At 40.1% G+C, this 23997-nt stretch overlaps 1 protein-coding gene across 6 annotated transcripts in view; it reads left to right on the top strand.

The window, feature by feature from the left end:
- The first annotated feature begins 9108 nt into the window (after positions 1–9108).
- The window catches only part of ARHGAP28 (Rho GTPase activating protein 28), a 197163-nt gene continuing 182274 nt past the window's right edge, over positions 9109–23997 (top strand). For 3 of the 6 annotated variants that reach the window (XM_047090294.1, XM_047090293.1, XM_047090290.1), the window contains exon 1: positions 9111–9364. In XM_047090294.1, coding sequence (XP_046946250.1) covers positions 9189–9364 — 176 coding nt within the window. In that variant the 5' untranslated portion in view covers positions 9111–9188. Of the gene's footprint in view, positions 9365–23997 lie in introns of all 6 variants that reach the window. The other 3 variants (XM_047090292.1, XM_047090291.1, XM_047090295.1) reach the window with 3 other exon arrangements.

Raw genomic sequence — 23997 nt, 5'->3', positions numbered from 1 at the left:
ATTAAATGCTTATAGTCCTACAGCACTAAATGGAAGAAACAGAGTTTATTTCTATGTCTGTCCTGCTTCAAACCCTGCCTTCCTTCCACTGTTACTATTTTTAACCACCATTTCACAAACTTACTTAATTATACTTTCAGTTATACTTCTCTAGACCCACGTGACTCAGGTCAGCTCATGTAAATTTCATTAAATGATGTAATCTGAGCCATATTTGAGAACTGATGAGTCAATGTAGATTTGAACCATTGTATTCTCATCACAAAATCACAGGTCCATTTGATTTGTGACCTTCAGGAAATAAGACCCTCCATATTCAGGGCCACATCTAGGCAAAACTGCAAGGTGGGCAAGTGTGTTCTTTCTCCACTTCACTCTCTGTAAGATCTCTTCCCTTCTCAGCTCTTAGTTATCTTTACCCCCACAACCTGACCGTGCCTCTTAGCTGGTGCTTTCTGGCCAGCTCTGCCTGCTTGAGGCTTCACCAAATCTTACTCTAATAAACACTGATTATTTGTGGGTGTCTCAGAATCCACTCCTGCTACCTAAATGCACCCAGATGTCAATTTAGGGACTTTCCTCCAACATGGTGTGTGATCTTGGGGGCTAGCTTAGCATTATAGAAGGCAAAGGAGTTGCTAAAGTCCACGTCAGCCAACTGTTTCTTTAACACCCAGAGACTGCCTAATGGAAAGTAAGTGTGCAACCTAAGCACAGCCAATCTGATGCAATGTTCTGATATTCTGTATCCTGAGAAGAATGAAGCAAAGATGGGGAAGAAGTCAAAATTGGTTAATTTTATAGGAAGCATCCTGGCAGGACTGTATTCTGGCAAGATTGTGTTCTCTTTTCTGTCCCAAACATTGTTCTTAAGCTTTGACCTCCCATCATGTGACAGTCTCACGATCTTTTTAAAACATTGTTCCTTGTTTCAGAATCAGAAATGTTTTTGTGGCTTGCCACCAGAGAACTCTCATAATAAACCTTCCCTCCTCGTTGGTAGCCCTGCATGCCATATTGCTCCCTGAGCATCTCGCTGACCTGTTCTCCCCTCCTCAACTCAGTGGAAACCTGATGTGCTTATTTCATCACTTTCCAAGTCAGGTGGTCTGTCCTGCCTGGGTTACTGTAAATAAAACAGGTAACTGATCTGTAGTAATGAGCTAGTGACAGGGAGAGGGGACTGATAGAGTTCTTTTCTCAGCTTCCTCGCTGAGGCATTGAGCTAAACTTCTTAACAGCTATTTAAAATCCATCTTTGGCTTTGTCTTAGGATTCCGTTTGAGGCTTAGCATCTGGCCATTTACAACCGGCTTTCTTTTTTCCGGGCTCCAGCATACATTCTTCTCCAAAGGAGGCTGGGAAGTGCAGGAGATGTGGGTCAGAAAAGCTGAGTGCAGACAGGTTGTGCAGAGCCCAGAGGGACCATTTAAGAGCACAAGTGGATCCCAGTACTACCCTGTTTGAAACCTACAGTGGATTTCTCATCCAAACTTCTAAGTTCAAACACCTTGCACAGCATTCAGATCCCCCCACCCCCAGTGCCTGGCCTCCAAATCTAGCTTTATCTCCAGCATTCTCTTCTTTACATCTTACTGTCCAGCAAAGCTAAACTAAAGGTGTTTCCCTATATGTGTCACATTGTTTATTACGTCTTTGCCTTTTTTTCAGTCTCTTCTCTCTTTCTGAAATACCCTTCTCATCCGCCCCAACTGCCCACACCTACTGCTGAGCTGGCCAGTTGTTATGTTATTCATCTTTTAAGACCCATCTCTAGCATTATCTCCCCTGGGAAGTGTTCCTTGATGACCTCCTACTCCAGCCCTGCTCCTACCTCTGGCAGAGACACATGCTTTCAAATTTGCATTTCTTTTTACATTCTTGGTACTTCACATTGTAGGTACTAATGATGATGGTAAATTCTTGGGATGGATGGAGAGAAGGATGAATAAATAAAACCCTTGCATAATTGCAAAATATAGCACTGCAGAAAGTATTAGATAATGCAAGTTTGTTGTAGACCAAATGTCTGTGGCTGATCTGTTTTCTTCCCCTACTCTGCTTGGGTGTATTGGTAGTGATTTAATTCCAATCAATAATGATTCAGTTTATTTGTAGGAGTGAGTTAAGTCACTTAAGTGACTCAGTTATGTCCATCACATAAATAACATGAGTCTTGACATGGCTGACGGGTTCTTGTGGTGAGTTAAGGTGGGTTAAGTCTGCTTAACCCAATGACCAAATTGATCATAGAGCACAGAACAGTTACTGAAGAAGAGTAGGATTTGGTATCTGTTTAAAAATAGATGCTAAGAAAGCAATAGGAAAATCAGAGCAGTCTAAAAATTCTTTGTCGTAATAAGAGCACTCGGAAAATAATTTAGTTAGTGCCAATAAGTTTTGAGAACTACTTCAGGATAACAAGAACTTGCAAAGAAGAGGCAATCCTTGCATATAAAAATTTTAGGGCACCTGGGTGGCTCACTTGGTTAAGCATCCGACTTTGGCTCAGGTCATGATCTCACCGTTTGTGAGTTCAAGCCCCACTTTGCTGTTAGTGCAGAGCCCACTTCAAATCCTCTGTCTCACTCTCTCTCAAGAATAAAATAAGCATTAAAAAATTGTTTTTTAATTCTAATAGATATCTGAACAAAAAAAACCCTCGTCAAATTCATTTAAAGATTTAGTATAATCTTAGACAAGGGCAGTTTGAGAAGGAAAATTTTAATGCAATTTTTATAAGTCTGATGCAAAAATTCTCTCTTTTTTTAAAGTTTATTCATTTTAAGAGACAGAGTGGGCATGCGTGTGCATGAGCACATGTGAGCACATGAGTGGGGGAGGGGCAGAGAGAGAGAATCCCAAGCAGCCTAATCCTCCCTGAACTACGTGGAGCTCAGTCTCACGAACCGTGAGATCATGACCTGAGCCAAAATCAGGAGTCAGATGCTTAATGACTGAGCCACCTAGGGACCCCAACCCAATCTTTCCAGAGAATGTTGGGGAAGTGGGAATCCATGTAAAGTGGAGTTTTGACAGAATTAACATGTCCCCCTAGGTAGGAGAGAACTGTGCCTTCATTTCCTGTAAGATAGGACTAGTGACTATGTAACTTCAAGCCCTCTTGCTAAGAGCTCGGCAGCCAACAGCTCCAAAGACTCATGCTGCTGCAGCTGTTTTCCTGTTCTGGTAGTAAGCGATTATTCCAGAAGCAGCTTGGGCAGATAAGCAGGCAAGGCCACAAGAGGCACTTTTCTTTTGTCCATGTTAACGTTTTGCATAAATGCTCTTGTTTTCTTGCCTTTCCTGGTAGGATTGAATATGTTGGAATATCACCATACTTCATAATACTTACTGTAGTATCACTTACACCCAGGGGCCAGAGTTGGTGAGGCTAAGTCATTCTGTGAGTTGAATCTGATTCATCTTTCAGTAAAGGTTATGAAATGCCTTTGGAATTCCTAAGATCAGGTTGTTTACTCTTGACCTTTGAACTCAAATGATGCTTCTGGAAGGGTGGAGGTAGAGGACAGGTGACAGGAGATAGTAAAAAAGAGAAAGGGGAACCAACATCTCTTGAACATCTAAGATTGCTTAGCATTATGATTGATGTTTTAAAGACGCTCTCTCATTTTAATCTTCCCATCAACTGTCAGAGAAGATTCCCTACGTCTTAGTTCGAAAATTGAAGTAGAAATTAAAGTAATACAGGCAGTAAGTAGCAAATTCATAATTCAGACTTAACTCTGTCTAACCCTCTTTGGTCTACCACTCTGCCTCCTCTGTTCCTTTGGAAAGCACAGAGTCTTTGTGCACCTAGGGTTCCTATATGATGATATTCTCTAATGCCTTATATGTGTGTATTGACTGACAAATTTACAAGGTAGATTGAAATACTGAATTAACCTTCAACACATTCCAAGAGCAGTTAATGAACTGTTGTTATATATGAAGAAATTGTGAACTACCTTACTACTGTGCATTGAAAATACATGTAATTCACTCTTCATGTATTACTATATGCTAGTAAGATCTATCCTCCTAAATGCTAGATACGTTTATGGAAAGCCGCCACAAAGAAATATAAATCTGAACACCCATTTCATTATAGTATAAAGAAGGAGTATATGTTGAATCTCAGGAAACCTTTTTATGAAAGAGAAATGAAATACAAGAGTCTGGATGCAGGGAGTCAGACTCGCTGGGTTTGAGTGTCAGCTTTGCCATGTCCTAGCCTGAGTGACCTCAGACAAGTTAATGAAGCCAGTTGCTTTAACTGTAAAATGAAGATGCTAACAGTAATACTTCTGTCGGAAAGCTGCTGTGAGCATTTCATGAATTGAGGTTCTGATGCCTAGAGTAGAACCAGGCACATGGTAAGTACTCCATAAATGCAGGCTGTTTTATTTCTTCTACGTGTGAAGAAACAGGTCTGCAGTTCAGCAGTTTGATTGGGTCCTGTGTTCTGTTGGTGGTAGAGCTGGTGCTGACACCCAGGTCTCCTGTTCTGGGTCCAGTGCTGGCTGCTGCAGTGACATCCAGAGCAGTATGCACAGGAAACTAGAATGTTCCCTCTACCATTGTTTTTACTCCAAGTGCCAGTGCTATTTCTGTGCTCAGAAGGCCCACTGCCCACTATAGGGTAGACTGGGAATTGGGAACCCAATTCCCAGATGGATAGTCCTTCCCAGGGTCCCAGGGTCCCTGGTTACTCTGCTGCTGAGCCAGCTGTCACAGACTTGTGCTGTGAACCCCTAGTCCAGTGGTTCCCAGAATGCCAAAAATGTTAACAGATTCTACCAGGTCCACAGTCCCATATCTATAATTCCAAAATCCCCAAATCTCTCTAATCCAAAAGCTTTTTCATGAATCATATGACTGTAAAACTTGTTCGGACCTGAACTTATCTAGTGATAAATCACCTGAACTGACAGGAGGCTATTTATCGTTTGTATTTATTCTTCCTGGTGTGTGTATTTTTACAGTTTGCTGAAGATATACTAATGTTTTTGCTTATAGGATACTGCCCCAGATCTCAGTGGGAATACCTATCAGTCAGCGTCTTAGCAGGAAGAGATGGGGGCACTCAGCACAAGTGAATGAGAAGAGCTTAGTAAAGGGATTGTCTGTAAGGCTGTGTGTGGCTTGAGGGACCAAAAGGGATGGCACAGGAGGGCCAGAGGAGGGTTTACTTAGTGCACCAGGAGATGTGAGTAAGTACCCCTTGGTTTGAAGGGCTAGGTAGAAATAGCATTACTGGAATCCAGAGAGAACAGCCTGGAAAGAGGCCACTGTCAGCAGCTATGGCCTTAAGGTGGAAGGAGCCAGCTGATAGCAAATCCAGCAGAGAAGTCTGGGAAATACATACCCAGGGTGGCTTTTCCTCTTCCTTGCAGATGTCCCGCTGGTGCCTTTCTTTGGTGGCACCATACCTAAAACCAGAGGCAAGCGAGCCTAGAGGTGTAGACCAGAAGGTGAACTGCTGGGGCCCCCACAGGGTAGTGAGGGTGGGAAGTGGATCTGGAGGGCAAAAGGAAAATGTCCTGCACAGTGTATTGTATAATATTCAATATATGCCCTCTACCGTCTTTCTGAAACTCAAACACTCAAGAATGCTTAGAGTTGTATTTTATTAAGTAATAGTATATGCCTACATTCAAGAAAATATTAATACATACAAGTGAAACGTTTTTTTTTTTTCCTTTAGCTAGCAGTCAGAGCTTATAGGGCCTTACAGGCTTATGAATCATGTAGTATAATTCCTTGGCTACTCTGAAAGATCAGAAGTACTGCACTAAAGAGTGCTCTCTCCTTCATTCATTGATTCATACGTTCATTTATTTTACCAGTATTCTTTGTTGATTGCCTACTCTGCAAAATCTATGGGCTCTGGAGTACAGAGACAAAAATGTGACAATAGCCGTTCCGGTAGCTTGCAGTTTAGTAAAAGACACTAATTTTAATTTGTTGGCAAATAATAATGCAATCCTAGGTTAGCAAATAGTTTCATCTCAAAGCTGCCTTGCTGTTGGAGGCTCTGTTTCAAGAGGGCTTTCTTGGCCATATGTGGGCTCAGTGGAAAAAACCACTATGATCTAGTAGCTACTTATGCCACGGGCCCAGTAGCAGAGTGTGTTCATGGAGCACGGTTTTGGCTGACTGTGCTCTAACTAGGTGGCAGAGTGAGATTGTTCTTATAACATAAGCAAGAGGGGTGACTTTGAATTAGGAACACCTGAGAAGGCTTCATGGCAGTAGGTAGAGGGTTTTTTAGGATTTCTAGATAGGAAAATGACAGGCTTGTGTGATTGGGCCACAGGGTCTTAGGAGTAAGAAAGTAATAGGCGATCAAAGTAGACTAATAAGCACCTATTCAAAGGAGTTTGGACTTTATTTTGTAGCAAGTGGGTTAAAACTGAGGGCTTTCGAGAAGGGGAGGAACTGTTTTGGGAGAGTCATTCTACCAGCACTTTGAAGAGGAGGGTTTAAGAAGAAAGTGGTTGGAAGTAATCTATGTCGAAGAAGGATAGCTGTGAGCTTGGCAAGAGATGGTGATATAAGAACAAAGATTACAGCATTGGGAATAAAAGGAATTGTTGGCAGACATTTTGAGAAAGAAATGACAGATGTGAGAGATTGGAGGGAGAAGTCCTAGTGATTCAGGGTGTCCAAAATGTGAATGCAGGGGCGGCTGCCTAAGTGGCTCAGTCAGTTAAGTACCAGACTCTTGGTTTCGGATCAGATCATGACCTCCCGGTTTCATGGACTCGAGCCCTACGGTCGGTCAGGCTCTGTGCTGGCAGCAGGGAGCCTCCTTAGCATTCTCTCCCTCTTTCAGAGCCTCCCCCATTCATGCTGTCTCTGTCTCTCTCAAAATAAGTAAATAAACTTTAAAAATAAAATAGAGGCCCCTGGGAGGCTCAGTCGGTTAAGCATCCGAGTTGGGTTCAGATCATGATTTCTGATTCTTGAGCCCGAGACCCGTATCAGTTTCTGCTGACAGCTCAGACCCTGGAGCCTGCTTTGGATTCTGTGTCTCCCTCTCTCTCTGGCCCTCCCCCACTTGCACTCTGTCTCTCTTTCTCAAAAATAAATAAATATTTAAAAAAAATTTTTAATTAATTAAATAAAATAAAATGTGAATGCATAAGACGGAGTCCTGGGCCACTGAAGCTGGCATGAGGGAGTACCACTGTAGTTTTGGACATCTTGGGGCAGAGTTATGGTCAAAATATTCACAAGGAGATGCCCTGCAAGTATTTAAAATTCCGAGCCTATAGTTCAGGAAAAAAAAAAATGCCAAGGAGAAAAATTCCATGTCCAGAAAAAGTTCCACTACTGTAATTCCTTATGGTAATTCCAAAATGCAAAAAGCCTTAAAAATTGCATGGTTTTAAAAAGTTTAGTGCCAAAACTTACTTGGTGACAAACCTGATCTGAATAAATGTGAGGCTTTTATAGTTTGAATAAAGTTTGAATAAAGAGTTCTGTCCCAAACTATAGTAAATGGTATCAAATTACCGTTCAAAATAAAACATATTTATAAATTCTGAAACCTATCTGGTCCCAAAGTTTTAGATGAAGCATTGTAGATATGTCTCAATAATTACATTATGAATTTATTTTACATTTTAAGAAAGTATTATCTTAGTTTTGATACATTTGGCATCAAACACAGTAGGTAAACAGATACATCTTTATATCTGAAATTTTTGAAGAATGAAGCATTCTTTGTATGTGCCTTTTCCATACGCTGATGTTTGGTAAATTTTAATTGATAAAATTGGGATAATACTATTGATCCCTTTGAACTGTTTAAAGAGCTAATGAACAGGATCCAACACATAAAGGGTATTTTAGTCATCCAACCATTTTAATCAACAAATATTTTCTAAGAAGCATTTTGGAATTTTTTTTCTTTCCCAACCTCTGAAAGTACAGTGAAAATAAATGTCTCTCTTGATAATGTGAAGGAAGTAGCAGGGAGAACCAACAGGTCTTGAGAACCTACCATGTATGTGATGCTTTTAACCCCATGAAGAGAATATTATTTTCCCCATTTCACAGATGCAGAAACATTCTGAGATGTTAGTAGCATGACCTAGGTCACCCCTCAGTAAGGGGTAAACTGTCTTCTCTTTTCCCCCCCACCTAGCTCCCAGGGGAGTGTGAGAGACAACAGGTAAAACAGCCTGTCATAGTGTGAAAAATGGAGTCATTGTGGGCCTCTAGCATATTTTGGTTCCCTTTTTAAATTGTTAAAAGAATGTTGTCTTTCCATTTGTGCTGTTAGTCTTATATAGGTAAAATCATTGAAAATCATTTCTGATTATGTCCCTTTTTGCCTGCTTCCCTGCCATACCTTTCTCCCCTAAATAAAGACCTCTGGAAAAAACATGTATTCAGCCCAGATAATCAAGTCTAATTTTCAGACAAACTGAAAGCAGTATCTTAATTTGATCAGGATTGGGAGGAAAGGGATGTGGGGTGAGGTAAGAGTCTGGTTGCAGTGGTATTGAGGGTGAGGGAGGGAGGTTTTCTGCTTGCTGTAAGAGGGAGTTACCTGCCCAAAAGGAAATCAAGTTTATTGTAACTTGACCAAGTACACAGCAACGTAATCCGGTTCTTCAATTTTTGATGTGAATGCTTTAAATGAGAGAGTGTCACATTTACTCCCTTTCTTCCGGAGACCACACGTTGTAGACCGGGCCCCTCTCCTTCTCTGCCCAGGCTCCCAAGGCAAGGTTTCTTTCTCTCACTTCTTGCTGCCAGGCAGGAAATGTTCCTAGCTATGGGATAAGCGTCCCGTTTGGAGGGGCGGGGGAGGGGGGGAGGAGGGGGGAGATGAGAAAAGGAAAAGAAAAAGAAACAAAGCAAGAACTGCTAGAGCTGCTAGCCCAAGCCCCGAAGGATCACAGCGGGTTTCCAGTTTCCTAGAAACAGGGATTCCACCCACCCCCAGCCCCGGCCCTAACCGCCGCCCCCCGCCCTCCCCGCCTCCAGCATTTTCCCCGCCCCCACCCCCAGCGGGGCTCGTGGGCGTGTCTTTAAGTCCCTGCTAATAGGGCTGCCCCGCGGGCGGGGCCGGCTTCCCGGGGCGCCCCTGACAGCTGCGGGAGCTAGCCCCTACCTAGGAGCTGGACCGGCCACACCACCCCTCTGGTGACCGGGCCCCGGTGCGCTGGTCCATGCTGGTCCCCGCCTTTGTTCTCGGGCCGGAGCGGGGACATGCACGGCTGACGATGGAAGTGGAGGACTCGGGCGGCGTGGTGTTGACCGCCTATCACTCGTACGCTCGCTCTCAGCCGCCCAGCTCCGAGCCGCGCTGTGCGCCCAGGGCCGCCGCCAGCCACCCGGGCAGCAGGTACCCAGAGCTGCTCCGAAGGGAGCAGAGCTTTCCCGGGCTTGGGGCTTTCACCTCCCAGCTGTGTTTTCTGCCAGGGCGTGAGAGCACCGTCACATTGTCGTTTCAAGTTTTGGTGGACTGGTTGAGTGAGCCTCCTGTTCTTTGTATTGTCCTTGATTGAAAGTGGGAAGTGCACGAAGTCTCAGCCGGCAATGGTTAAGGTCCTTGGCTAGCAGAGGTTAGCAGCGGAGCTATGTTCTTGATACAACTTGATGATAAGTAGGCATATGCCTCATTTCTGCCAAATTCACCCATTGACATATTGGAGATTATTTTTAAAAAAATCATTGGAAATGAGATACAAACAGAAAAGGGGAAATTTTTGAATACGTTATCCTAAATCCTCGAATACTGTTGAGTTTGTTTATTAACTGCATGCCACCTGAGCTAAAACATAGCTGGAGAGAGTCTCTAAAAAATAAATCTGAGTAGACTTCTAAAAGACAATTTTATTTCTAGATTTTAAAAACCACTCAACTGTATAAATATATTGGTATTATTTTATTATTACTGATGTTGACCCAGTGCTGTAAATGCAATTATAATTTATTTCTTTTGGGTCAACAGAAGTCTATAATCATCTCATTATGTGTATTTTAGGTTTAATAAAGCAGGGATCTATGTCAAATTACTCTGTATCAGTGTTCATCTGTTTGATGCAAGATCAAGGCCAATGTGACTTCCATTAACTAAACAAAGATGTTAGACCCTTAGGAAAGTTCCCTGGGCAGAACAAAAGTGTTACAATAATAAGTGAGATGGTTTGATATCTGACTCATATTTAGGGGAAGTTTTGCTTGTTTAAATGTGGCTATTTGTTTACTATGGATCCACTGGTGAATGGTTTTCTTTACAAGTGGGAAGTTTGAGGGTTGATGTGCTTTTTTGCATCCTCATTTTCATTTACTTTTTCCCATACTTTTATCATTAGTTATGTGATAATGAATACTTCTGTCTCCTAATCTAATTGATTGGTGAGGCTTTCAACAGATTGTGATTTTATTTCAAGGAATATCCTTTTGGCTAGTATCCATGAGAAGAACAAACTACATTGGCATGAGATCTATGTTGGGCTTGACTAACAAAGACAATATTGTTTCTTCTAAAAAGAGCAAGTTGAGTGAAATCTTATTTTTATGTTAAGACAGTAAGAAAATAACATTTTTCTTCCAGCTTTAGGAGCACATTGTTTTAAAGGCTACTTGTCATTAGGGTGCTTTCTTTTCTTAAACGTTATCCTTGACTCTAATTACTCAGATTATGAATAACTAAATAGATATAAGTGAGTTGATGAGAAGCAGGGCTTAGTTTGTGCATTTTTAGATGGTCGTGGTGTAGCTGTCTTGTCTGTAACTCCCAGCAGCTGTCTAGGAGCAATAGCCAGATTGTGCCATTTGGGCCTTCCGAAACTACATCCGTTTCCAAAGCAAACTGGAGGAGAAGTTCCATTAACTCAGCATGTGGTCTTGTGGAATGATAATGCATGAGAGCAAAAGAGTTGTGTGTCATAGTTAGTGTTTTGTCATACGGTTGCCAGTTAGATTTATGTTGCTCCAAGTTTTCATTTCTGGTGACCGTGTGCACCCTCTCTATAGGAACCTTTGTACCACTCACTCTCTGATGCAGGAGATAGTTGACCCCGTCCCCTGCAACTAAATCACAAGAGAATAGCTTAATTCCTTGGTTCCCAGTAACAACAATCAAAAAGAAGTTCCTGTATTTACAAGGAGCCGGAGGACACCATCAATCATGAGTCTGATAACAGAAATAATCAGGACCGAGTTATTAACCTTTGACTCACTAACTACTGATCAATACTTCCTTTCAAGCCAAGGAGCAAGATCGTATTGTTCTACTTATGAAGAAAGGACTCTCTCTTTCAAAAATACGCTTTCCTTTAAATTGCTTACATATGTGTAACATATTTGTGGAGGAGTGACCAGTATGGCACTAGGAAACACGGACTATTGTATCATCATTCTTGAGCTCTGAGCAGCGAAGGTTCAATTCAGACCAAACCATTTTCTCATTTTCCAAGCCTCCACTCTATCTGACTTTATGTGCTTTTGATTTTGGGGGGCCTATTTTTCCCACTAAAATAAAATCTCAATCTCTCTCTTTCTCTTTGCGTCTCTCTCTTCATTATTCTCTTTTGTTCACTGTTGTATCCCAAGTGCCTAGAGCAGTGTCTGGTACATTGTGGTAGCTCAGTAAAGATGTGTTGAATAAACTAATGAATTCCTACCAAGATTATAAAATGGCCAAGATAAAATGGCAGGATTTTAAACAACAGAAGTCACTGTGTTTGTACCTACTATGTGCCAGCCACACATTACGCTTCAGTAATACAAGAATGGATAAGACAAGGTCCCTACCTTGAGAATGTGGCCCTTTGTCTTTCAGACCAATAGGATTATTTAAAAAAAAAAAAAAAACTTGGAATAAGTGGCAACATTTTGAAATGAAGGGGCTTCAGATGTATATCTGGACTGTCAGCTTCTCATTAAAAATTATAATAAAAAAATAAAGGATCCAGCGACTCAGGCCTCTGCTGCTACCTGCTAGCACTGGCTAAAGCTGAGTAATGGCTGCTCCATTACATGCCTCCCCCTGTAACTCTTCAACAGGGAAGCTGGGTGGCTACTTTAATTTCTGTAGGGACTGCCCATTTTATTTTATTAAACTAAGTAGCCAGAATAAAGTGTACTTGCCAGTTACTCAGGCTTGGGGTCAGGCTCCTGGACCCCACACATCATCTGTGGCATTTATTACCATGTGGCCTTGGGTAAGTTGCTTCAACTGCTTAGAGTCGTATCCAATACGACTCTGTAGTTGTATTATTACTGTTACCACTTTTCTTTTAAAGTTTATTTATTGGGGTGCCTGGGTGGCTCAGTTGGTTAAGCATCTGACTTTGGCTCAGGTCATGATCTCACGGTTTGTGAGTTCCAGCCCCTTGTCGGGCTCTCTGCTATCAGCAGAGCCTGCTTCGGATACTCTGTCTCCCTCTCTCTGTGCAAGCTCTCTCTCTCAAAAATAAATAAACATTGAAAAGAAAGAGTCTCTTATAAAAAAATAAAGTTTAGTATTTTGAGAGAGAGAGAGCACAAGTGGGGGAGGAACAGAGAGAGTAAGAGACAGAGAATCCCAAGCAGTCTCCATACTGTCAGCATAGAGCCCAACTTGGGCCTCGATCCCACGAACCCCAAATCATGACCTGAGCCTGAGCCAAGATCAAGGGTCCTATGCTCAACCAACTGAGCCACCCAGACACCCCTACTGCTATCACTTTTAATCACAGTTGTTGATATAAAGAGGAGAGTAAAATATTTTTGGTACCTATCCCCAAAATTTATTTATGGAGGAAAAAGACTCGAGTACTAAGTATTTGTTGGGAGTAGGAAGGGTGATTCCTTATTTCACAAACATTCTATCTTTACATTCTATTTGTAAATGATGAAAGAGAATGAAGGATTGTAAATTCTTAGTTCTGTTAAATGATTGTCTTTACAGTCCTGTGCTTTTTAGAGAGGTTAAGCTTCTAGACCCTTATTCAGAATCCAGAGTGAAAATATTAACATACATACAAAATTATTTCACTTACAGAATGAAAGGTAGCTGAAGATAAAGCTGGCTATCTTGAAAGGTTCTCTAAGTTACACATAAGAAATATATATGATTTTTTTGGTGAGTGTACAGTATAAAATGTCCATGAGTATTTCTGATGTTCATTTTGTTATACCATAAACTTCCTGAGAGAGAACAAAAATAGAAGAGGAAGAGAACCAGCTCTTCCTCAAAAACAAATAAAAGAAGCTAACCAAGGTTATCCTAGGAATTCTAGTTCTATAGCAATGTTAAAATTTTTGTAAAGGGGATATTGTTTTGTAATATTATAACTGTGCATAGTCACAGGAATGATTTGATTAAAATGGAATTAATGATAATTAGAAAGTAACTATTGTACTTTGTGGAAAAAAACTAAATTTAGCAACTCTTAGCGCCATCTTTATTGGTACTTTCCTGGATGGAAATTAATTAAAACGTTTATTTCAAGGTGCAAACTCTTGTTCAGTTAAGTACTTATATAGGACTATGTGAGCTTCTGGACATATACAGAAGTACACTAAAATCTGGGGCAGAAACTTTTTATTGAAAACTTTTTCTAGAAGATTCAGAAATAGTAATCAAAATAGGATTCTTATGAGAGGATAAGATATTTATGGGTCATTTTTATGTTATGGTTAAAACCAGAGTCAGTGTCTCTGGTTTCTTTCTACAGTGGGGCCCCTGCTGAGTGTAGGTGCCTCCATATGTGGAGCTGTTGGAAAACATCTGGCACATTTCCTTTGATCATGTCATTTGGCTAAACATTTGGCCAGTTGCTCTGTCCATTTTTAACCTGCTCTCTTCTCCCTGATCATTAATCCTTAATGTATTCACAAAAATTCAGGGATCTAGGGCGTTGTGGGATCACATTCATGAGGATAGATAACTGTTTCTTAACTTTCTATTTTGATATAATACACTTCTGCAAAACTTGCAAAAGTAGTACAGCATTTCACGTAAACTTCCTTCAGTTTCTCCTAATGTTAACATTGTGCATAACCCTAGTTTGATTATCAAAACTGAAAAATTAACAGGGGTGCATATGGTTGACCATGGATTTAACTTGATTTCATCACTTTTTCTGTTGTAGAATTGAACTTGGGATCCCATGTTGAACTTCATTTTGCCTCCCAAACCTCCAATCTCTGACAGTCTGTCCTTATCTTTTATGACCTTGGCACATTTAGAGTACTGGTTGCTTGTTTTGTAGGAAGTTCTTCAATTTGGATTGGTGTGATATCTTCTCATGGTTAGATAGAGATTGTGCATTTTGGGTAAGAATTCCACAGGATGATGTTGGGCCTTTCTCAAGTGCACTATATTTGGAGGGGACGTGATGGTGATCTGTCTCACTGATGTTGATGTTGGCTCTGATCACCTGGTTAAAATGGTGTCTGCTGGGTTTCTCTACTGGTGAACTACTATTTTCCTCTATGTAATTAATAAATGACTTGGGGGAGATGTTTTGTGATTATGAAATATTTCCTGTTTTCTTCTCAAACTTTACTGATTTTTTTTCTCAATTCTTCTACATTGATGTATTTTATATACTATAAAATGCATATTCAGTATTCTCTCTTATTTTATTGTTTGATCTCCCTTTCCTTTAAAAAAATCAAGCAAATAAACTGGGATGCCTGGATGGCTCAGTCGTTTGGGTGTCCGACTTCAGCTCAGGTCATGACCTCACGGTTTTTGGGTTTGAGCCCCGTGTCTGGCTCTGTGCTGACAGCTCAGAGCCTGGAGCCTGCTTCCGATTCTGTGTCTCCCTCTCTCTCTGCCCCTCCCCTGCTCACGCTCTCTCTCTCTCTCAAGAATAAATAAACATTAAAAAAGATTTTTTCAGGGGCGCCTGGGTGGCGCAGTCGGTTAAGCGTCCGACTTCAGCCAGGTCACGATCTCGCGGTCCGTGAGTTCGAGCCCCGCGTCAGGCTCTGGGCTGATGGCTCGGAGCCTGGAGCCTGTTTCCGATTCTGTGTCTCCCTCTCTCTGCCCCTCCCCCGTTCATGCTCTGTCTCTGTCTGTCCCCAAAATAAATAAACGTTGAAAAAAAAAAAAAGATTTTTTTAAAAATCAACCAAATATAAAAAATGGTTTAATATCCATAATCTGGTCTGAGTTTATAAAACCTATTCCCTAATTTTCAAAGTTTCATGATTTTTTGGAAGCAAAATTTTATTATAGTCAGGAGAAAAATAATCAGAAGGCTACTAAATTAAAATAAGAGAGGTAGTTGTTAAATCCCACTTTGCCTGGAGGTATTAACTGAGGCTATCTGTTTTCTTAGAACTATGTCTGTACCTATTGGAAAACATTTTTCCTTTACCAGTGTCCCTGAGGTGTTATTTGAACCTTTGCAAATGTATTGTAACTAAAGTAAACATTTAATTCACATATGATCAAAATGCCTTCTCATTCCACTCTTAAATCAAACTATTTCATTTCTGAAGTAGTTCTTACTCTCTGTTTTCTTAATCTGTGGTCTCTAGATATCATCAGTTCTAGCAAAAAATAAAAGTTAAATGTTATGGAGCAGAGGAAGAGAATAAAATGTTTCTCAGAAGAAAATTTCAGAAATAAGGTTATCCATTTAAGCGATAGAGTTTGTTTTAAGCCTCTTTGGATGAAACTATAAGGTCATGCATACCCCTACCTAGGACAGAAATGAACCTTTTCTTAATGAATGACTGTCATCATTAAGACAGTATAATTTACAGTGCTCTGTGTAGTAAAGGCACCCTATTGGGATGCGAAAGTTTACTTGCCTTCATAGTAAATAGCCTGCATTGGTGTATTGTTTTATGTCTTTAGTAATTTAAATATTTTTGTTGTTGTTATTTCCCAAGGCAGTCTTGAAACCCTTTAGTCATACTTATGTTCTTTTTAATGTTGTTATTTTAACATGCTTTATGATTTACTTTTCATTGGATAATCAGGGTTGTGAGGACTGTGTAAAGAAAATGCTATTCAGAGGACCAGAATGCATAATCTAACACAAGACTTTGATAGCATTTATTTCAGTTTCTGGAGTGTTTCTTGGTTTGCTTGTTTGCTTTCAGTTTCTTGTTGTGTTCTGGTTACTGGAGTTAGTGAGTTTTGTACAATGTGTCACTCTTCACCCATGGAATCTCATGTGCCCGTTTCTTTGTGATTACTAGAGGATGAACTTCAGAACAAAATAATAATGCATCTGGTTACTTTGGTCTCTATAATGGGAGCTAAAGAAAGTAGTAGATGGTTTCACCACATATTCATCTTAAATATCTGGGGTTTATGACACATTCTTTCAGTATCAAATGTGTTACATCACTTTGAATAAGTGAATATTATAGGTAAAACTGTCCCTTTGACAGGCATTAAGTGCTCAGTGATTCCAAGGGTGGAAGAACATATACTAAGTATCACTCAGAGAACTGGCTGCCTTGTCTCATGTTACTCTTAAAAACTAATTAAACCTCTGCATTCCATTTGTGATCCCTCAGATTGATAGATGATGACTGCAAACAGGCACACAATGGAGAGGACAGGAAGCTAAAGTATGCAGAATTTTTAAAATTGTCAAACACTTGAGATTTATTTATACCATTTTAGTAATTCTAAGTTAGGGTGCTGATTATCTTATGGATAAGAGAGAAGTTTTTACATCTGTGTTAAATGTTGTGGTTGGTTAGCCACAAAGTTTACTTTTGTACATCTGTAATGTATACAGAAAAGAATCCTTCTAAAGTTTCCTATTCAGTTTTCATTTATTGAAAATCAATTTAGAAAACACTGCCAATACATTTGCCTTTATGCAAAGGTCCATCAGTGTATTTACATTTTCAGATCTGTGGAGATATCTGACAGGTGCTTAGAAAAAATGTTGAAAGTACAAAATTGGCATTATAGTTAATGACATTTGATCTCTTCCCTTGACACTTTTCTCTACCTCATTACCACACCTAAAAGTTTACACAGTAACTAAAGTTAATACCTCTGTGGTTGGAACTAAACCCATATATAAGTAGCTGGAAATGAAGAGCCAAACAAAAGAGAATAAATTTAGTCAGAGAAGTAAGGACTAAACTTCTTTCCAGAAAATTTCCTTAACAGTAGTAGCCAGAGAGTTTTCATCTGTCATGACAGAATGATCATTTGGCAATTAATCACGTATTGTCCTATGATGTCATTTCTTTTTTTTTTTTTTTTTTAGAGGCCTATTTTTATTGAGAACTTATTTAGCTTAACAAATACATTATCTTATTTAATCCTTACAACAGTCCTGGGAAGTAGGAAGAAAGTAAGGCACAGAGAAGTAGTCCAAGGTCACACAATGAGATAATGATTCCCACTGAGCCCTTCCAAAACTATTGTTTAAATCTTGAAACATTTAGTATATTATGGATTTAGTGTTTTCCTGTCTCAGTTTGATCATAGGTTAATTGAGAGGAGGGACAGTATTATTATTGTGTCCTCCTTAGCAAACTTACAACTTTCTCATAGTAGGTGTTACAGATACTCAGTTTTGATTTAGTGTTTCCTTTTGCAGTAATTTTTATTCTATTTTAATGTAATAAGCATTGGTGGGTTAAGTATGAGTGGATAGAAATAGTTTGAAACATTTTGTTATCACTTGAAGCAAGTGCAATGTTAGGAACTTTTTTCCCATTAATTTAAAAGCTGTATTCTTGCCCTTCATGCAATCTTAGGTAACAGTACTTTAAAGTAGACAAAACATGCTGGAAAAGTCATTCATTTTGACCAAGACAGTGAGCAATTAGTAACAGGAAATCTTCCTGTGGCTTTTTTGGGGGGGGGAAGGGAGTGGTGGCAGAAGTGGGGGAGGGTAATTTTTAATCTTTTAATCCTTAGGTTGATGTTCTTAGTAACTAGCTCTTAGAACTTTTCATTTAGTTTTATTAATTGCTTTCTTTAACTACTAAGTTAGATTTCTATGGTTAAAAATATGCTTTTCACTTCATTCCTTGAAATTGGACCCACAACATAATTCTTCATAATTTTTTTTCTTCCTTTTGGGGAAAGCTCCAATAAATTATTTTTTAATTAATTTTTTTTTTAATTTTAGCATAGTTAACATACAGTGTTATGTTAGCTTCATGTGTACGACATAGTGATTCATCACTTCCATACAACACTCTGTGCTCATCACAAGTGATCCTTAATCCCCATCCTCTATTTCACCCATCTCTCCACCCACTTCCCCTCTGGTAGCCATCAGTTCTCTATAGTTAAGAGTCTGTTACTTGGTTTGTCTCTGTCTCTGTCTCTGTCTCTGTCTCTGTCTCTGTCTCTCTTTCTTTTTTTCCTTTGCTTTTTTGTTCATTTTTGTCTTTCTTTGACTTATTTTGCTTAATATTATACACTTTAGCTGCATACATGTCATTGCAAATGGCAAGGTTTCATTATCTTTTATGGCTGAATAATATTCCATTATATATATATGTACACACACACACATACATACATACACATACATCACATCTTCTTTATCCATTCATCTATTGATGATATTGATGGACACTTGGGCTGCTTCCATAATTTGGCTATTGTGAATAATGCTGCTCTAAACATAGTCCCTTCCAATCAGTATTTTTGGGTAAATACCAGTAGTGCGATTACTAGAGTTAGAGTAGTTGTACTTTTAACTTTTTGAGGAACATCCATACTGTTTTCCACAGTGGCTGTACCAGGTTGCATTCTCACCAACAGTACAGGAGTCGTCTTTTTCTGCACATCTTTAAAAAGAAAAATTTTTTTAATGTTTATTTATTTTTGAGGAGGGGAGAGATGGAGTGTGAGCAAGAGAGGGTTAGAAAGAGAGGGAGACACAGAATCCGAAGCAGGCTTCAAGCTCTGAGCTGTCAGCACAGAGCTGATGTGGTGCTTGAACTCACAAGCTGTGAGATCATGACCTGAGCTGAAGTTGGATGCTTAATCGACTGAGCCACCCAGGCGTCCCTTCTTTTTGTCTATATCTTTACCAACACTTGTTTTATGTATATATACGTGTATATACTTGTTTTATATATATGTATATGTATATGTGTGTATATATATGTGTGTACATATATATATATATATTTTAAGATGTATTTATTTTTGAGAGAGAGAGAGGGAGAGAGAGCAAGCTGGGAAGGAGCAGAGAGAGAGAGAGGTACAGAAGATCTGAAGCGGGCTCCACGCTGATAGCAATGAGCCTGATGCAGGGCCCAAACCCACGAACTGTGAGATCATGACTTGAGCCGAAGTTAGATGCTCAACTGACTGAGCCACCAGGTGCCCCTGTTACATATTTTATTTTAGCCATTGTGACAGGTGTGAGATGATATCTCATTGTAGTTTTGGTATTTCCCTGATGATAAGTGATGTTGAGCATATTTTCATGTGTCTGTTGGCCATCTGGATGTCTTCTTTGGAGAAATGTCTGTTCATGCCTTCTGCCCATTTTTTTAATTGGATTATTTGTATTTTGGGTATTGAGTTGTATCTGTTCTTTATATATTTTAGATACTAACCCTTTATCGCATATGTTATTTGCAGATATCTTCTCCTATTCAGTAGGTTGCCTTTTAGTTTTATCGATTGTTTCCTTTGCTCTACAGAAGCTTATTATTTTGATGTAGTCCCGATAGTTTATTTTTGCTTTCATTTCTCTTACCTCAGGAGACATATCTAGAAAAATGTTGCTGCAGCTGACGACAGAGAAATTACTGCCTGTGTTCCCTTCTAGGAATTTTATGCTTTTCTGCCTCACATTTAGGTCTTTAATCCATTTTGAGTTTATTTTTGTGTATGGTTTAAGAAGGTGGTCCAGTTTCATTCTTATGGATGTAGTGGAACTGTTTTCCCAACGCCATTTGTTGTGTTTTGGGGCACTTGGGTGGCTCAGTCGGTTAAGTGCCCAACTTTGGCTCAGGTCATGATCTCATGGCTCGTGAGTTCGAGCCCTACATCGGGCTCTGTGCTGACAGCTCAGAGCCTGGAGCCTGGGGCCTTCGGATTCTGTGCCTCTTTCTCTGCCCCTCCCCCACTTGTGCACTGTCTCTCTCTGTCTCTGTCTCTCTCTCTCTCAAAAACAAACATTAAAAAAATTAAAAAAAGAGACTTTTTGCCATTGTATATTCTTTCCTGCTTTGTTGAAGATTAACTGGTCTTATAACTGTAGCTTTATTTCCATGTTTCGTATTCTGTTCTGTTGATCTATGTGTGTGTTTTTGTGCCAGTACCACACTGTTCTGATTACTACAGCTTTGTAAAATAACTTGAAGTCCAGAATTGTGATGCCTCCGGCTTTGCTTTTTCTTTCTCAAGATTGCTTTGGCTATTCAGAGTCTTTTGTGGTTCCATATAAATTGTAGGATTTTTTGTTACAGTTCTGTGAAAAATGCTACAGTGTAAGAAATCTTAATGCAAGTTGAGAAACAATACTCCATGAGAATTAATGGGGTTTTTTCCTATTTTCTCTCCCAATATTCAGTCAGGTTTTTGCCTTGTCATGATTTGAAACCAACCAAGAGACTAATCCAGATCTTAGACCATACTTCTGTGAAGATAAGTTTTTTCCAAATCTTGCTCAAAAATTTAGATACGATAAGGTAGGTTGTGGCAATCCAGACCCCTGAGCCATGCCTCGCCTTCCCTAAGTCTAAGCATAGCCCTTATCCATCAGTGATCTTGGAACCATGCATAATGCCGACTTAAATTGTCCTGCGAGCGAGGATTCCTGTTTTGAAAATTATTTCGGAGCCCACTGTCGTCTGGACTTGAGTCGTCTGGAGAGGTCAGAGTCAGAATGGCCTCTGGCTGTGTGCACTTGTGTTTATTTCGCAAGGTATTCATTTTGATAAACTTAGGTTCTTGGGACACCAGAACTACAGAGACTGGACGGTCATTGTAGTTATATATAAACAGCATGGTTCGGACATTTCTGCTAACTGCTGTGTCTTTAGGAGTCTCTTCTAACTATTCTTTTTTTTTTTTTTTTTTTAATTTTTTTTTTTTTCAACGTTTATTTATTTTTGGGACAGAGAGAGACAGAGCATGAACGGGCGAGGGGCAGAGAGAGAGGGAGACAGAATCGGAAACAGGCTCCAGGCTCTGAGCCATCAGCCCAGAGCCCGACGCGGGGCTCGAACTCACGGACCGCGAGATCGCGACCTGGCTGAAGTCGGACGCTTAACCGACTGCGCCACCCAGGCGCCCCTCTTCTAACTATTCTTAACCAGTCAGGGAGTTCAGAGTGTGTTACAAATAGGAATGAAGCATCATGAAAGACTCCTCATGAGTAAGGACTGCAGGGAACACTCTCTGTGGTACAACAGGGAAGCAAAGTGTGGGAAAGTGTCTTGCCGAGAGCCTCATAAGGAATAACCAACTGGTTGAGCCAGACTCTGAATTCATTCTGCTGACCCCTGGTCACCCACTCAGGCCCACAACATGGTCTCATGTGTTCTGGGAGCAGTCAGGTTAACAGTGTGGAAATCATGGCAGTGGGGGAAACTGGCTTTCTCACTGGGAAACATTAAGGGTACAGAAGCAGAGAAAAGGTGGCAACAATTATGAGAATGGCATTTCCTTAGCTTCCTTTCAAACACGGTTGTAGCTACCCCTACGTTATCTCACTAAGTTAACGTGGACAGTCTTGAAAACACACTTGTTGTGGCTTTTCATTGGAATCTTAAAGGAAAACATTTGCTGACCTCAATAGAGTAAGCAATTAAATGGGAAAAGAGCTGACTGTAAGTTTCCGCAGATTTTGTTTTGAAAAACAGAGGATGCCTGGCCCCTGTGATTTTTAACATACCACAACTTAACTTCTCTCCCTCCTCATTTATAAAGCTCAGTGATTACAAGGTCAACTTGGCAACTGTTTTTGTAAAGTCTCAATTGTGCTTAGTTGCAGAAAGCTCTGCTCTGGAGGACCCCTGCCTCTTCTAGTTGCTGGAAGTATGTAATTGGAAAAAGCAGGCCATGCTCTGCCTATTTAAAGCTGTGTCATCCTTTGTGGGGCAGTGAGTCAACACCAGCTAAAACAACATGAGTCACTGCTTAGCAGAAGCCCGAGTGAAGCTGATTTCTATTATACCAATCTTAAACAAACATGATACTTATCCAGACTCTAAAATAGTTCTTATTATGGGAATTTTAAAAAATTAGCACCATTTTCTTTTAGAGTCCATGGAAGGACTTTTTTATGTGTCTTAAGAAGGAACTCTCTTTAGTTAACCAAATTTTAACCTGGTTTGTTCTCTCTTCTGTTTCTTCCACTCTCCATCTCCAAACTGTTCATACCCAATTCAGATCATTCTTACTATTTTAAGCTGGATTCAGAGTTGTTGCATTAAAATCCATAAAATCATAATTGTAATCTTACAACAGTTTGCTTGCAGTCTTCTTATTTTTCTGGAGTGTAAAAGATTGTTTTAAGGAGGGACCAAGACTGGGGGTAGAGAAATAATTTAGAAGGATAATGCCATTGTTAAGTAAAGATGATAAGGGGTTGTGGGAATACAAAGGAAAGGGAGTAATAGATTCTGGGGGAGGAACAAGCAATGGACTTGGTATTTGATGGTTAAATGCATACTGGGGACCAGCAGAAAATTACTTGAGTTTCTGTTTTGGAGTGTTATTAACTGAAATTGAGAATTCTGGTGGATGAGCAGATTGTAGATGGGGAGATGAGTGTAGCAGGTGAAAATTGAAAATTATACTAAGTGTCTATGTCCAGCTGGTAGTTGGCTCTACCTGCTGGCAGCCTGGGAGGGAAATCAAGGCTGGAAATTCTAAGCTCTTTATTCATGAGAGATGTCTGCATTCAGGAGAGAATTAAAACCAGTACTACGTGCGTGCGATCTGGCAGGGGAGAAAAGAGTGTCTGTAGAGATGGCAGAGGAACAAAGATAGAAACCTGGGGAGCAGTGCCAAATAGGGAAGGGCAGAGCATTGGGAGATCAAGAGACTAGGAGCATTCTGGAAACCAAGGCATTAGGTTTAAAATGAGCAGAAAGCCGTGTGAGGAGTGGCTAAATGACCAAAAATGTTAAGACTGAAGATCCCCCCCAGGGTTTATTGGGTGGATAGCAGTGAAGATCTTGGCTAGAGTGGGTTTAATGAAGTTGTAGAGGTGGAAGCCAGTTTGCTGCAGGTTAAGGGTGAAAGTGAGGTGAGGAAATAGAGCAAGTAGAACTTATTATAAAAACTTAGCTTATGGGAAGGTGCAGAGAGAGAAAAGGCAGACTGTAGGGGGGGAGCTTATAAAACTTACCCCCAAAAAGCTGAAAAATTCGCTCAAAATCAAGAAAGAAACCTAGATTTCTAAAATGCAAGACTCAAACACATTTGGTTCTACTTAAAATCCGTTGATTTTTGCATATCGGATAAAACTTTAACCCCAGCCCCACAGTAGTAGATAAGCACTGTGAAGACAAGAACATAATTTGTTTTCTTCATTGCAGAATTTTTAACTACCTTCCCCTCCCCCCATCCAAGGGCCTGGCGCTCAGTAGAGTCTTAAATGGTTGCAGAGGGAAGGTTGTGGAGGCTGAAATGTGGACATGTGACCTGTCCTTTGGTTGGGGAGTTACCAAGGAGGTCTTCTAAAATCTCAGCATTACTTATTTTGTGACATCTTCTTCCCTGGCTGCCTCCCCCTCCAATCAAGTTGGTCATGTCCCTTTCTGTGCCTTCTCTACCTCATCCATTCTTCTAGCATTTCACTTACCCTCTACTTAGTAGCAGTGCTTCTATAGCTGACTTCTGTAAAGGCCAATAATTTGTTGATTTCCAGGGCCATGTCTTATTCATCTCAGTATCTCAGTATCCCTGGTCTAATACAGAGCTAGGTACTATCTATATCTATATCTATATCTATATCTATATCTATATCTATATCTATATCTATATCTATCTATCTATATATATATATACATATATATATGAACAATTCATAATAATAATCTCTCAACTATATGATTATATGTTCA

This window comes from Lynx rufus, unplaced genomic scaffold, assembly GCF_022079265.1.
Source record: "Lynx rufus isolate CCGP_SWC_20201006 ecotype Redwood Valley unplaced genomic scaffold, mLynRuf1.p SCAF_29, whole genome shotgun sequence".
In the NCBI taxonomy this organism is placed as follows: Eukaryota; Metazoa; Chordata; class Mammalia; order Carnivora; family Felidae; genus Lynx; species Lynx rufus.
The sequence above is the reverse complement of the archived record's forward strand: the minus strand, read 5'-3'. Positions and strand labels throughout refer to the sequence as shown.